Source organism: Nannospalax galili, unplaced genomic scaffold, assembly GCF_000622305.1.
Source record: "Nannospalax galili isolate Female #2095 unplaced genomic scaffold, S.galili_v1.0 scaffold488, whole genome shotgun sequence".
NCBI lineage: Eukaryota > Metazoa > Chordata > Mammalia > Rodentia > Spalacidae > Nannospalax > Nannospalax galili.
Genome location: NW_008360316.1, coordinates 731,926 through 747,428, shown reverse-complemented (window position 1 = coordinate 747,428; position 15,503 = coordinate 731,926). Strand labels below are relative to the sequence as shown.

Here is a 15,503-nt window from a genome sequence, read left to right as displayed (position 1 = left end):
TGACATGTAACATAACCTTGGTACTTGGTAGTTCATTATCATGTAAAATTTACAGATCAGTATATGACAGCACAAGTTTTGAAAGCAGCAATCTCTGCCCAGTGAGAAGTTACTAATACCAGGACTGGAACCCACAACTGACTAGTGTAGTTCTACAACTGAAGGTCATTCTCATTGCCTAAAGTGAAGTGCCCAGCACACAATATGCCAGTTTTCAAAGGTCCCATTCATTTAAAATAACTTTAGAATCATAATGCTTCTATCATATAAAGAACCATATTAAGCCTTAGAGCCTACATTAATACAAATATAGATTCAGGTATCATTCAATCAAAACTAATGCTTAGTATGAATTAATAAATATGTACATACATAATACAATTAGTTCCGCAAAGTATAAGGAATTTTAATCAGAAAGTCAATAGGTCAACATTCTTTAAAAATGTAAACTACAACTTTTAAAAAATGCTCGCTAGCATGCTATACTTTTGAAGGCTACACGTGCCGTTGGCCAGACTGTGCCATGTGCTATCAAGTCTCCTTCGGGGGGATAAAATCAATCATCATCTGTCGATCATGGAAGATTCTTTTAACAGAGCCGGCCGTGGCTTCATCTCCATGTCCCACACACTTATACATCTGGGAGATTCTGTAAGATCTGTCTCAAGGAAGCACAGGCGACCACATGAGCATCCGAAGGGAGATTGGCCAGCGACTGGATCAACTTCTTGACTATTGTCTTCAAACACTGGTGAGCAGCATTCAAGTCTCTGTCAAACTGCTGTCCTTCGATCTGCAGAGCCAAGTGGCTGCAGATGTTTCTAAATTCAACGCTATCCTGAAACAAACAGTAAACACAGATATGAAATTAGATCAATGTTGGCAACATGTGTTATGCTTTGCTTACCGACTTCCAGATTTTTCTAGGAGCAATACCCTCTCCATCCTCAGCCTATCTGGTTTGTCCAAAGCTGACCCAAACCCATCTTCAGAGATCAGGCCCATTAAAGTATATCACACCCAGCCACATGAACTGGTCCAGGATAGACAGGTAACTGATTGATACTACCACTGGTCCCATAGCTGCTACATTGGGAAAGAGAAGCCCAAAGGGTTACTGGGAAGCATTTTACCACCTGAAGAAGAATATCTCCAAGACAAAAAAGTAGATGCAAGAGATTAAAAGTGACAGACACTAACTACCTTCCCTGAGTATATGAATCCAGCTACACTTGAACAATGAACTCCAGGATTTCTCAGCTAGCTGAGTTAATAATAGTCCTTCATTTACTTAAGCCAGCTGAAGTTGAGTTTCTGTTATTTGTTCCCAAAAGAACCACGACAAATACACAAATAGCCTATGTTCTTACTGTTCTACAGTCACTGTGTTCAAGACTCCACAATAGCATTTACTGTTTAATGGGCATGGTCTCAAGAAATTCCCAATGAAAATTTAGACAGAATAACTCTTAGGAAGTTTAAAATAATAAAGCAAGTCAATAGATTTTTCATCTCACAATGGCTGGCTTCTAAAATCCACTGCTAGTACAATAAAATCATTCCACATTACAAAAAATGTTGAATATATGTTTTCTCTTAAATATAGGGAAATGAGTTCCCCTAGGTTTCTGCTTCTGGTAGCAGGACTCAACTTGAGGAAGAGTTTATTTTGGCTCAGTTTAAAGGAACTGAGCAGGACCTTGAGATGGCTGGTCACATTGCATCCACAGTCAGGAGGAAAACAGGAATGACTTGAGAGAGCTGGCTTTCTCCTTTATATCCAGTCTGGGACCTTGGCCCATAAAATGATATTGCCCACGTTTAGGAGTGGTCTTCCCATCTCAACTAGCCTAATCTAGGTAATTCTTCGCAAACATGCCCAGAGGTTTGTTTTTTCACTAATTCTATATCCTGTCATGTTGATAATATTAACCATTGTGAGTACACCTCTTATCAATTTGACATCCAAACATACTACTTTTAAGCAGTAACCTTCTACCCCCCGATCCCCATAGGCTCATGGTCATCTCATAATGCAAAACACATTTATTCCAACTTCAAAATGTATCATCTTTAACAGTTCCAACACTGTTCAAAAGTGTAAGGGAAGAGTCTCTTCTGAGACTTAGGAAACCTCATAACCATGAGCTCCTATAAAATAAAAAACAAGCTATATACTTCCAACATACATAGAATAAGCATTCCCATTCCAAAAGAGACAAAAGAGAGCATGAAAGGAAAGAGTCCAGCATCTAGGACTTGTGATGGAATCACCTGGGCCCTAAGGCCATAGGTAGCCCCACCCCTCCAGCCCACACAGTCTCTTTCTTGAGCTGGCCCCACTCACATATGTAAGCTTTCCTCATCAGACATCCTATGATTCTGATATTTCCAGCATACTGCAGTCTCCATTGAAACTTGGGCTTAGCCTTCACAGCTCCACACAACAGACTCAGGGCCTCCTTTCAGGGACTTCATTCCTGACACACTCCCTGACCTTAGAAGCTCTATGAAACCATGGTGCAAGACTCTAAAATTTGCTCAATCTTACATCTTTCATGCCTGAAAAGCCAATATCATGTCAATAACACATGATTTTCTGTGAACTTGAGATGGAGTCTGGCCTCCTTGGTCACCAGTCACAGCCACCTCTGAGAGCTGACCCTGGAGAACATTTCCTGAGGCACTTGCTTTTCAGGAGCAGTGAATCCTTTCAGCAGCACTCTCAGCTCAGGTTCTCTCCTTCCAAATGAATTTGCATTTTCACAAGTTGGAGTCTTTGATGGGTGGAATCTTGTCCATAGGACATCTTTTCTACTGCTTCAGTGCAGAGCAAGAGGCTCCTCTTTAACAATTATAATCATTTTCAGCATGTACTTTGGCTACAACTTTAAGATTGCTCAAGATCTTTTCCTCAACAAATGTACAAAGAGATTTTAAAACACTGATTTTTTTTTTTTAATCTTTTAACCCCACTTGCTCTTTTTCAGGATAGACCTGGGTAAGGGTGGTGAGTAATAACCATGCATAGCCTGAATGCTGTCCTGCCTTGAAATTTCCTCTGCCAAACAAATTAGTCCACTGCTTCTGTATTTAGTCTCACTCAAATTCTCAGGACATAGGCAGAATATAGCCTACTCCTTTCCCAGAATACCCAATACAGTTCTCATTCCCCTCTGAAACCTCATGAGATGGGTCTCTACTGTTCACATTTATCTAAGTCTTCTGGTCTTTTAAATTCCCACCAGAATAGTCCATTAAGCTGCTTATAGCATTCAAGGGCTTTTTCTTTTCTTTTCTTTTCTTTTTTTTTCTTAAAGATTTGTATACATATGTGTGTTTGTATATGTGTGTGTGTGTGCGTGTGTGTACATGTGTGTATGCCATGTATGAGAGTGCCCATGGAAGTCAGAGGGTGCCAGATGCCCTGGAGTTGGAGTTACAGGCAATTGTGAGCCAACTGAACTCAGTTCCTCTAGAAGAAGAGCAAAGACTCAACTGCTGAGCCATCTCTCCAGCCCTTAGGGGCTTTTTCTAGCCCTAATTCCAAATTCTTATTTATTCCACCTACAAACCAGCTCCAAAGGCCTAAGAACCACATGACCAGACTTATCATAGCAATAATCTTACTTCTCAGTACCAATTTTCCATACTAAATACTTTATATATTGTTGGGACAAAATATCTGATCAAAAAAAATAATTAAGGAAGGAAGGGTTTATTTTGGTTAACAGTTCAAGGGTATACTCTATGATGGTGGAAAGGTCATGGCAGGAGCCTGAGGCAGCAGTTCTCATTGTATCCACACTCAGGAAGCAGAGAGCAATGAACACTTATGCTCAGCTAGCTTTCTCCTTTTCATTCAACCCAAGGCTCCGGTCCATGGAGGTACCATCCATGTTTAGAGTGAATCTTCCCATTTCAGTTAATCTATTCTAGGTAACACCTCTCAGGCTTGCCTCTTCAGTGAGTCTACGTCCTGTCAATCAGTATTAACCATCACATCCTCCAAGGTTCTGAAATAAAGGAAAGGAGGTGATTTTTGTTGCCTACCAGTGCTGTCAGGAAAAAAGCCTGTCCCTGTTGAGTGGAGGTGGAAGGTACAGCTCTGGCCTTGGATGGCACAGGGGTTTGCTTGGTCACCCTCCAGATCATAATCATGTTCCTAGGACAAACATGTTATGAAATAAACATAACACGTGGAATTGTGCTGAGATATCCATAGACACATGCAAAAGCAAACAAAAATGGATTCCAGGGGAACACGTCTAAAACCCACAATTATAGTCACATAAACTGCATCAAAAATGAATTCAGCTGAGTATGCTGGCACACACTTTTAATCCTAGCACTCAGGAGGAAAGGCAGGCAATTCTCTGTGAGATCAAGGCCAACTTGGTCTACATAGCAAGTCCCAGGTCAGCTGGGACTGCAGGTGACATTGATTTAAAAAAGAAAAAGATGAGTTAAAAATGCAAAATTTGAAATACAGTCCATCATGAGATGATAGGTGCAAAGTGAGATAGGATTAAACTTCAAGATTTCCTGATAAAGACTACAAAATATATTTTCAATAATTAAAGGTAAAAAGAAAAAGATGAAAAAATCAGAATTAGGCATGAAGGCACATGCCTCTACTCCTAGCACTAAGTAGGCTGAGGGAAGGGAGTAGGACTCTGTCTGGTTCCAGATCGGCTTGGACTACACCGTGAGTACCAGGCCAGTCTGGGCTGCAAAGTGAGAGCCCTGTCTCAAAAGACAAAAAAATGTAATTGGACAAAACCCAAATTTGTAAATCAAGCAACAAAACAGAGACTGAAAAACACCAGTTGCATGTTTGAGCCAACAGTCAAATAGATATGATTCTCAAACACATACGGAATGTTTACAAAATCTTAACTCCATCGTAATGTCACAAAGCAAATCTCTACAGAGAGCAGAAAGTCTGTATCTTACAAATCACAATTCAAGTTAGAGAGAAATCATTAAGAGGTGTGACTTAAAAGCACTTCTAAATAATGCATAGGCCTACAAAAAAAAAGCAATTGAACTTTTAAAATACTCTAATATAGAACAGGTAAGGAAATGTATCAAAATTTGCGGAAGGTAGAGAGATGTGCAGACTTCATGCTTATACATATAAGAAAGAGTAACTGAAATTTTATAAACAGAGAATGAATCTTAACTGCCTAGATGAAAAAATAGAAGAAAGTTAGCCTGGTCTGATGAGGAGCCAACGTTTTCTTCTTAATTTTGCAGAGAAGAAGCAGTTATTTTCTCCCCTAAAGAAACCTCTGTCACTTGGGTGAGAGAGACCTGGGTTTCTGGCAAAGTACTTATTTGACAACTTTCCCCAGAAAAGAAAATAACTGTCATTCATTGCAGTCCCACCAACAGTGGCAGGAGGACCAGTATGTGAGCCAGGCGCTCAGGCAAGAGAGACTCTGCATCCCTGGATGCCAGTATGCCCAGGCAAGGAACTTGGTTTGGTCTTCTCTATAAAGCGTTCTTGCTTCCCCATCTTCGTGTGCTGCTCACTTCTGCTCCAGTGCCAGGGGTCTCCTGGGATCATCTGCCCACAGTTTATGAGGAAACCTGCACTGCTGAGGTGTACTGCTTGGGAATGGAAAAATCACTGTGGACTGTTTCCTCTGAATCCACATCAAGGGAAAATGTCCACTTGCTTTATAGAAGAAATCCAATCTAAGTCCAAAGCGAACAGATCAAAGAGAACATGCTACAGGAAATTCACACTAGAAGGAAACTTTGTGCTGCCGAGCCTGTCAGCTGGTCTGCAAAGACGTTCATCGCCTGACCAAGAGTAGAGTGCCTTGAAAAATATATTCATGGCCCTAAAATCTGACGTCAATTTTACATTTACTGTAAAGAATCAAAGAAGGTATCTTTGGGGGAAATCACATGTATAATAAAGTTCTACTGCGGCTGCACTGGTCCCTGAGGCCCTTGACGAGCTTCAGATCTCCAGCAAGCTTTGCAAAGTCTCTTTATTTTATCATCCTAGTACAGTATTTCCTTTTAATCCTTTCTCAAACATATTAACAGTCAAAGAAAACAAATTAATGGGAACAGGCATTCCAGGGGACTCTTAAGCCAGGGGAGGGAAAAATAAAACAGGTTATTCTTTTCCTTTCTAGAAGGGCTGAAGGCCAACTCTGAATGAAATAATCATTTTCTCTAACCAAATCTTTATTTCTTCTGCTGGAAGGTGGGGGGTCACTAGTCACAGGGTCAAGGCTCATGAAATTCTTCATGGTTTTCGGTAGAAGTGCACATGAGGGGTACTGCCCATGATTTCACTCATGGTACAATCCATTCAGTGGCAGACCATATTCTCCCAGTAACTGTTATTTAGTAAGTTCCAGATGCTCCCAGAAATGATGTAATAGCCAACATGGCACTTTGAGCACTTTTCCAGAATTAGAACTATGAAGCTGAGCAATCAAAAGCAGGTTTTAGAATTTCAGACTCTAGATATGAAATGTATTGATGGCTACAGTGGTCCACACTGCTGGCCAGTACTGGCCTTTCCAAATTGAGACTCTCTTTCATGTCTTAACTGATCTACTAGAATACTGACCTGAGCCTGTTTAACTCAGCTAAATGGAGTGGTAAATTAATTTCACACATGTATCAAACTGTGTGACTGACTACTCTGGATAGTACGTTTCCTGGTCTCTAAAGAGCTTATAACGCCATGAGGGGAATGAGATACAAGATCATCTGTCTGAATATCCAACGAAATATGCTAAGCCCCATGGGAAAATCACAAAGAGAGAATCCTGTGGAAGAACAGACACTTACATACTCAGAATCAACCCACAGTCCAGGGACCCTACAAAGCTCATTGTGATGTGCAAATCTTTTCTATTGTGTGCCTCCTGTGTTACTGTTTGAAATGCATGCAGAGAAACACATGTATTTAGAACACAGTTTGAGAAGATAACACCGTTTTGTTCATTTATTATTGTGTATATATAATAGATGGCGTGTGTGTGTGTGTGTGTGTGTGTGTGTGTGTGTGTGTGTATGCCAAGACAAGTACATGCCATGACAAGCATGTGGAGGTCGGAGGACAACTTTGATCAGTCTGTTCTCTCCTTCCAAAACAGTTTCCAGGATTGAACTCAGGTGGTCAGGCTTACATGGCAAAGGCTGTTACCCACTAAGCCATCTTCCCAGCTCATCACAGTTTTTAAAAGCAATTTTTCCCTACTCGCAGCTGAAATATGTCCTGTACTGGGCAAAATGTGAAGTCACACAGTATTTCTGGCTTCAAGATGACCACATTCTAACTCCTAGAACCCATAGCTGTGCTACTCAATGCAGCAAGCAGAGGTTAGGGCAGGCCTCCCTTTGAGCAGTCACAGAGCACATTCCCTCAAAAGCAGTGGGTCCAGACTATCCATTTTATCTATGCAAAACTCAGTTTCTCCTCTGTAGAATCTAATTGCACTCAGTTTCTCCTCTGTAGAATCTAATTGCTTCTACCCCCACCCCAGCTAATCGACAATCCCCCGGGAGCATTCTCCTTCCTCTCTGTTCTTTTCTAGTCAGATGGAGGTCTCTGAGAAAAGCTATGCATTTTGTTTATGAAGAATACACGTCACGAATCCTTGAACAGGATTCTTTTTTTTTTTTTTTTTCAGTGAACTTCAGGGCTTTATTGCACAACAGGGAAGGCCACGCTTGCGTCTGCCCACTCCCAAACTTTTAAATGGTTATTTCTGAGGTTCCCTTATGATCTCCACATGGAGTTTTAAAGGCAATATAGCCAGGACAATTCAAGTTTAAACACAGACAACATTATTTACATAATTCATTTTACACATTGACGGTAAAAATTATACTAGAGTGTATCACTAAACTAACTTTATTAAAAGGAGCTTAAGGATTTCAAGTTCTTTACACTTGCAATGCCCATAAAAGGCTGGAAAAGTGATAGGAAAACCTTCCTATCAGAATGGAAGGTTTAAAGTCAGAAGGCCTCTGCCAGCAGGAGGTGGCTTCAGCTTGCTTTCTGAAAGCAGCAGAGTGGTAATGGACCAATATGACTCCACAGGCTCTTAAACGCAGATGATGCTTAAACAACTTACAAGGTGGTGATTTGTGTTTGTGTGTGCATGTTCATGCCCATGTGCATTTGCATGTGTGTACAAATGTGTGTACGTGTAGAGGCTAGAGGTTGGTGGCAAGTGTCTTTCTCAACTCAATCATGTGCCACCTTATTTGTATGTGTGTGGGGGGGGGTGCTTGTTGTGCATGTGTGCATTTGTATGCATGTATATGTGTATATGTGTGCATGTGGAGGACATCAGGTGTCTTTCCTTGTCTTCCTGATCTCTCCCCAACTTATGTTCCAGGATAGGGCCTCTCGAGAACCCAGAGCTCACTGTTTTGGCAAGTCTGGCTAGCCTGTTTGCTCCCTCTGCCTCCCAAGTGCTAGGATTAAAGGCGTGTGCCACCACACCTGGCACCCCTTTATTTTTTGAGACAGGATCTCTCATTGAGCTGGAAGTTCACCAGTTCAGCTGGACTGGCTGGCCAATGGGCTTCAGGGATGCACCTATCTCTGCTCTACCAACTTCTGGGGTTTCAGGTACAAGCCACTATACTTGGCTTTTTACATGAGTTCTGGGGACTCTGTACTTAGGTTTCCAAGCTTGCAAGTCAGGCACTTTACTGATTGAGCCAAGTCCCTAGGCTTCTACCTTCTTTTTTGAGACAGGGTCTCTCCCTGAATCTAGAGTTCACTAATTCAGTTAGACCGTCCAACCAGCAAGCCCCAGAGATCCTCCTGTCTCTGCCTCCCTAGTGCTGGGATTGCAAGCTCACACCACTGTTTCTTACATGGGTTCAAAGTCAGATCATCTTATTTACCCAGCAAGCACGTTATGGGCCAAGCCATTTCCCCAGGCCCTAAGGTGGTGTTTCTGCCTTGCCTCAGTCACCTTCAGAACCACTCCAGTTCTGCATAAACTTCACTTGACCACTCACTAATGCTGGAAGTTCACACTCTCCAAAATGGTCACATCTTAAGGTTCAGTCTTTTACAATGGTCTCACAAACTTCTTACTTCCTATGTTTTCCTTCCTTTCATATCCACAGAAGGTATGGAAGAGGGGAGTAGCAGGGAAGGGGGAGGGGCTGATGACACAGACAGAGGCAGAGACAGAGAGAAGAAAAACACAGACACAGTTTTCCTTTGCTTTCTAGGCTAGGGCTTGCCCTTGAACTTCTGCCTAGCCAGTAGAAAGAAGTTCCACTCCCAAGACCAGGTCAAGGCTGACAAAGAACAGGACCCCACCCAGACCTGTTAAGATTCTCCACAGCATATATGTCTGTAACATATATGGTAGTGACAGTGTATGATGTAGAGGATGTTGTGGATAGTACATACTATGAGGAAGTCGGGACTGTCCCAACTTTACCCAGCTCATCAGCATCTGGCTTTGAACTACAGATCACAGGGACCTGAACAGACACCCCCATTCATTGCCTGATCTCAAGGTTGTCTCAAATAATTGTGTATCAATAAAACACCCAGAGAAGAACCAGGGTATGTGCCAGTCACCGTAAAGAGTCCACTGCCCACAGGAAATGAAACATTTACTTGTGGCAGACCCAATGCACACTCATGAATAACAAAGTTCCTTATGCCTTTGCTTTGGATGTGGCACCACTTTTGGTGGGAAATTCAGTGAAAAGTATGTCTGTGATGAGTACAAACACTCACTTCAGGGGTGCTCATGGCAAAGCCCAAAGCTGTAAAATCAAACTAGGTACTCCTGACCAGTGGCCAAGCAGTTCTGTCTTAGAGCCTTTCTAAAATCTCTTTCCCCGAAATTTCATTTCTGAAAGCTTTCGTGTCCTGCCTTTCATGTGGCTCCTACTATAAACCATTATAGAGCTGTAAAGAGGCTAGTCATGGACCATGAAAGTACATGTCTGTCCCCAATAATGAGCAATCCCCTAGTTGTGGCCACTGGTGATATAACCAGGACCGTTTATCTCTTCAATAATAAATTCACAATATGTTGTAGTGTGAAGGTGTGCGAGTATGTGTGGGTGTAGGTGTGTATACGTGTGTATACAGAGGCCAAAGATCAATGTCAGGTGTCTTTCTAAATTGTTCTTCACATTTTTTGAAATAGAGTCTGTCAATGAGCCTGGAGCTCACCAATTCAGCTAGTCTGGCTGGCCACTAAGCCTCAGAGATCCTCCTGTCTCTACCTCCCCAGTGCTGGGATTACAGGTGCACACCACCACACTGGACCTTTCACATGGGTTCTGGGGCAGTTGAACTCGTGTCTTCATGCTCCCCCAGCAAATATTTCACCAGCTAAGCCATCTCTTCAAACCTAGGTTCATAACTGTTTAAGACCGCAGTCCCAAACTTTTAGAAACTGGCTTCACTGATTTTGAGTGGAGCAAGAAACATTCATCCTTAATGTCTTTGAACAATGACATTCACACTTGCACTGTGCAAAGAGCTTTATATTGGCAGAGAATCCAAGGCCAGCCACCTACTGACTGCTGCTCTCACTCTAGGGTATGAGAAAGCCAGCAAGGATGACTGCAAGTGACAGAATAACTGGTACCAGAATAAACTTCTTGAAATGGGGTGGCTCACAGGTACATTTAATCAGCAGCAAGGAAGTTCTTATGCCGCTGCAAGTTGGCATCAGCCAGCTTCCATGCAACTTGCTTTAGAATGGAACTCCTGGGGACTATAATGTTTTAAATTCTTGAAGGCAGATAAAACTTAACCAGAGTAACTTCAAAATTGGCCTGAATAATGATCTCTACGTGGACTGGACATTTTCATCAGTTCCAGTGGACTTCCTTCAGGTGTTCTGGACATTTCTATCTTACCATTTGGGGGTATATGCCTGTCATATTCTTGCTGGTATTATTAGTTTGACAATGATTTCCAATGCTTATCCAATGCTTAGTGCTTTTAGTCACCATATAAGGTAGTCTTCAGAGAAAGACACATATAGATCATTCAGTGTTACAGATTGAATTGTGTACCTTGAGATTTAATGTTTAAGACCTAACCCTCAATGTGATTGTCACACAGGGCCTATAAGTAAATCATTAAAGAGAAAAGAGGCCACAAGGATGAGGTGTTCATTCTCTCCTTCTCTCTCTCTTTCTTTCCTCTCTCTCCTGATGTGAGGCAGATAGAAAAAGGAAGCCCTCACAGAATGTCAGTGCTTTGATTTTGGACTTCCAGCCTCTAAAGAGTGAGGAAATGAATGTCTGTTGTTTAAGCCATTTTGTTACAGCAGCTGAACTAATACACCCAATCTATGATATGACCATCACAGCCTGAGAAAGACACAGTGCATGGAATTCACAGCTGTAACCCTGTCTACCACATATTGTCAAGTATGGCATTTATTTTAGCTCAAAACAGCTCTGCGACCTAGCCTGTGTTACAACAGGATGAACATATTAAATCTGCCACTTCTGAGCTGCCAGCATCTTCAGCAAATTCCTGAAGTCCTCTCAATCTGTTTCCACCAGCAGTCAGTATTTGCAGGCCTCTGCAGCACACTTAGCAAGACTTAGTACTTGCATTAGTCACTTTCCTGTTGCTGTGATAGAAACACTGACCCAACCAATTTATAGAAGGAAGAGTTTATTTGAGCTTACAGTTACAGTGGAATTACAGTCCATCATGGCAGGGAGGTAAGGTGGCTGGAGGTGGCTGGAGCAGGAGCAGCAGAAGCTAAACTCTCACATCATCATGCAGGCACAGGAAGCAAGAGAGCAACTGGAGATCTGGCAAGGCTTAAGAACTCTCTAAGCCCACCCCCAGTGATGTGCTTCCTCCAGGATAGCCACACCTTCTAAAACCTCCCAAAACAGCGCCATCATCTGGGGACAAAATGTCCAAATACTTGGAGAGTATTGGACAAACCACCACAGTACTGTTGGGCATTATTCATTCAAACTACCACAGTACTGTTGGGCATTATTCATTCACCATGGAGAAACTCATTCTGTGGGTTTTTGCATGTTTGATAGTTTCTAAATGTGCAAAAAGAATACTAAAGGTCAGTTTCTTCAAAGACAAAAATACTATTAAAACACCTGTTAATGTTGCAGTGAGGGTGCCTCTGCTTTTACACCTGAACATCTCTATCTTCCTGAACTTTCAGGTGGTTTGATCCATGAACCACTCAACAATGACATGTGGTCAGTCATCAGGCACAAGGCCAAGGCTAGTTTCTATGTAGATGAAGCATCTTAGAAATCCATTTAGCTATCCTAACTGTTTTCATCCATAGAAGTTCTCCTCAGAAAAGGAAACAGTTAATGAATCAGATTCATCCATACCAAGATCACAAAGGTAATAGTTACTAAGAATTCATGAGGTATCGATGTATTAGCAGCAATACAATCCCAGAACTGCACATATGTCACCTCAGAAGCCCTTTAGTCAGACACCACATTTCCTCCTTATAGAAGAGGAAACTGAAGCACAGGAAAGTTAAGGAACTCACCTAGGGCCTAGGATGAGAAGGGGCAGACTACTGAAAAGCATCCTGGGACTAGAACGCTGGGCTGTCAACACCACATGGTCCCTAACCTGTTATCTAGGCCCTGGCTTTAGTGCCAGTCAGTCTCCCTCCTACCCTGTGTGACAAGTAACACCCCCCAAAAGACCTGACATCAAGGAAGTTCCCGCATACTTCTCGGTGATACATAGCGGCAAACCAGGACTGGAACCCCAACCCGGTATTTCCAGACCCCACCCCACCGCAGCTCTGTTCCCTGGTTAACTCAATACAGTGCCTTAAGAAGAAAATGCCCTACACACATGAGGTGGGTGACTAAGCAGGAGTTCCTGCCACTATTCAAGGCACGTCAACACCTGGAACCCACCTGCCCTCAGTCCACTTTATGAGGATTTAGGTTGACATTGTAAGGTCTCTGAGCTTTGTGGGGAATTGGATTTATGCAAAAATAATCGTGATTCATGAGTGAGAAGTAACTTTAAATAAACGTGGATCATTTAGCCATAATAAAAGTCGAGGGGCCTTAAGTGTATTTAAGAACCTGAAGGAACGGTTATGAGCTTGGGGCGTGGAGGAGAGGACAGCTGTCCTCCATCTAGAAGAATGATTTAAGTGTCTGGTAGGTCTTGGCACTCCTCCTTCCCACCCTGCCCCCTACACACACCTGGTCCTAGTCTACTTCCACAGTAAGGCAGACCCAAATGGCTCTCAAGCTCTGCTCCAAGCGCCCAATCTCTAGAGTGTGTGGCCTCCTGCCTACAGCATGCTGACCACACCCTGCCTGGGCTCCGGTGGCCACACCCCCGTCTCCATCCTGGCGGGGGCGGGAAGGGAAGGAGGGCGTACTCACCTTCAGATGGACCGGGAAGGACCGCTCCTGCTGGAGAGGCCCTAGCAGAGTCTGCTCCACGCTGACCAGCTCCGAGGTCGAGTCCACCACGCGGGCCAGCGCGCTGCGCATGGCCATCCGCGCCAAGGTGCAGGGCCCGCGGTCCCGGGGGAAGGGCAGCAGCTCGGCGCCCCCCTCTGCGCCCCGCAGCCCGTCCGCCTCCGGGTAGCCTGGCGCCCCGGCGCCCCGACCCCCAGCCCCCTCGCGCCCAGGCCCGCGCCGGGCTCGCATCTGACCTGAGCGCCGAGCTGGGGCGCCTGGCACGTGGTCCGGGCCGCGCGGGCTCCCGGGGGTGCCAGGTCCGTCCCCCCAGCCCCACTCCTGCTGCAGTAGCTGCAGCGTCTGCAGAGCCACCATTTGGTGGCTAATGGAAGCCACTAAGGGCGCGGGGCTGGCCATCGCCCAGGTTGGCAGCTGAGCGCTAGGCGAGCAGGTGGAGCAGGCGAAGGAGTGGGGGTGGCGTTCGGGATCCCGGGGTCACATTTCCTAACTCGGGGCTCCGGGGCCTCCGTGTCTCTCGGCGTGTGTGGCCGGCCCAGCCCCCGGCCCGCAGTCGCTGACCCGCGCCAGCCCCTGCATTCACTTCCAGCCAGAGTGGGCTTGTTTCTGACCCAAAGCGCTGCTGGGTGTGCACTTGAACGTCAGCCAAATGCTGAGCTCTGGTTCTTCCGCCTCTCAAGGGGCTTTGAAGGGAAAACGTGCTGCTTTGTGTGGATGCATCTATCTGCAGATACCCCGCCCCCTCTTCGCTCAAGGACCCTGCCAAGGATCACTGAAGGCACTGAAGGCCCTGAAGACCGGGATAGGGGGTGTCAAAAACACTCCCAGGAACGAAAGTGCACAGAGCCCCAGCCAAACTTGCAAAGGACAATGGTTCCTTCTCTTACCTCCCCTCCCCAACCGCGAGGGCATTATCAGAAACTTTTTGATGTAGCCCCCCCCCCCCGCCCAAACAAGCATCCTAAGTGAACTAGTGCATGGTGGCACAACTGGTAGGACCCGCTCCAGAAGCCCTGCTCTGCCCAGATGAGGAGCCTCCACAGTTTTTGTGCGGAATTCCCAAACGACTGGCAGTGAGGTCAAAGCTAAATCCTTCTATGGGCCAGGAACCCCAAGACAGCTGTACAAATAATTGCTGTTTTTAATTACACCAAATACAGCTACTTCCTTAAGTAAGGGGAAAGGACTGGCAATTTTATGCTTCTTAGACTGGCAACCATCAGTGTGTGTGTAAGGTTGTGCATAAGAAAAAAAGATACTTGAGAGGAAGAATGGAGGACTGTCTCAGGGCTGTGCTGTTTCTGCTTTCTTCCTGCAAGGAAAACTCTTCCATAATCCCCTGAGCCAGGACAGAACAAGCAAAGGTACAGGGCAGGGGAGGACACAGGTGTCAGACAAGGGACCCTGGCAGACCGAGGGTGGGGTCTCACTCTTCCTTCAGAAGCAAGAGTCCTGAGGAGTCACTTCTGGACGCTCTTTGAATGGAAAAGCCATTCCTGCAGGGCTGTTAGTACAGAGGGTGATCAGCCAGAGATATGGAGGGAGATGTGGGTTCCTTTAGGGATTCGTTAACTCTGGAATAGGATGACCTGTGTAATCCTCTTCAAATTCTCTGTGTTTTCTTCTCCTATGAAAATAAACTGAGTGCCAAAGTAAAGAAAACTTTTCTTAAGCAAAATGAGTATGTTCACACTAATTATGTCTAAGTAAAAATGCATGTCTGTACATTGAGAGGAAATCACTTTGGAAAGAAGCAACTCAGTGTTGATTACACTCTCTTGTCATAAAGTTACTCAGGTTCATAGTAAGAAATACAGAAATTCCTCCAAATTATATATTTATTTTTTTAATCCTCAAATGCTGAAGTGCATTAGGTTCACCAGAGACTAAGTGAGAACAGGACAAACCCCTCATTTTCAGAGAACATGCCAGATCTCCAGGGCACCTCCTTTTTCCAGCTACACAGGAAATTCAGTTTCATGGGTTCACCCTTCCACTATCAAATGGCTGACTGCAAAACTCCTGACAGATGGAATTCCATCCAACAGCAGGACTGAAATAACTAG

General features: G+C 44.2%; 1 protein-coding gene across 1 annotated transcript; it reads right to left on the bottom strand.

The window, feature by feature from the left end:
- Positions 1-390: 390 nt before the first annotated feature.
- Positions 391-14,167, bottom strand: Dleu7 (deleted in lymphocytic leukemia 7). The gene is made up of 2 exons (XM_008824961.2): positions 13,399-14,167; positions 391-838 (listed from the first exon to the last, which is right to left on the bottom strand). The coding sequence occupies exons 1-2, from the start codon at positions 13,834-13,836 to the stop codon at positions 632-634; spliced, it is 645 nt and encodes a 214-aa protein (XP_008823183.1). The 5' UTR covers positions 13,837-14,167; the 3' UTR covers positions 391-631.
- Between the last annotated feature and the right edge of the window lie 1,336 nt (positions 14,168-15,503).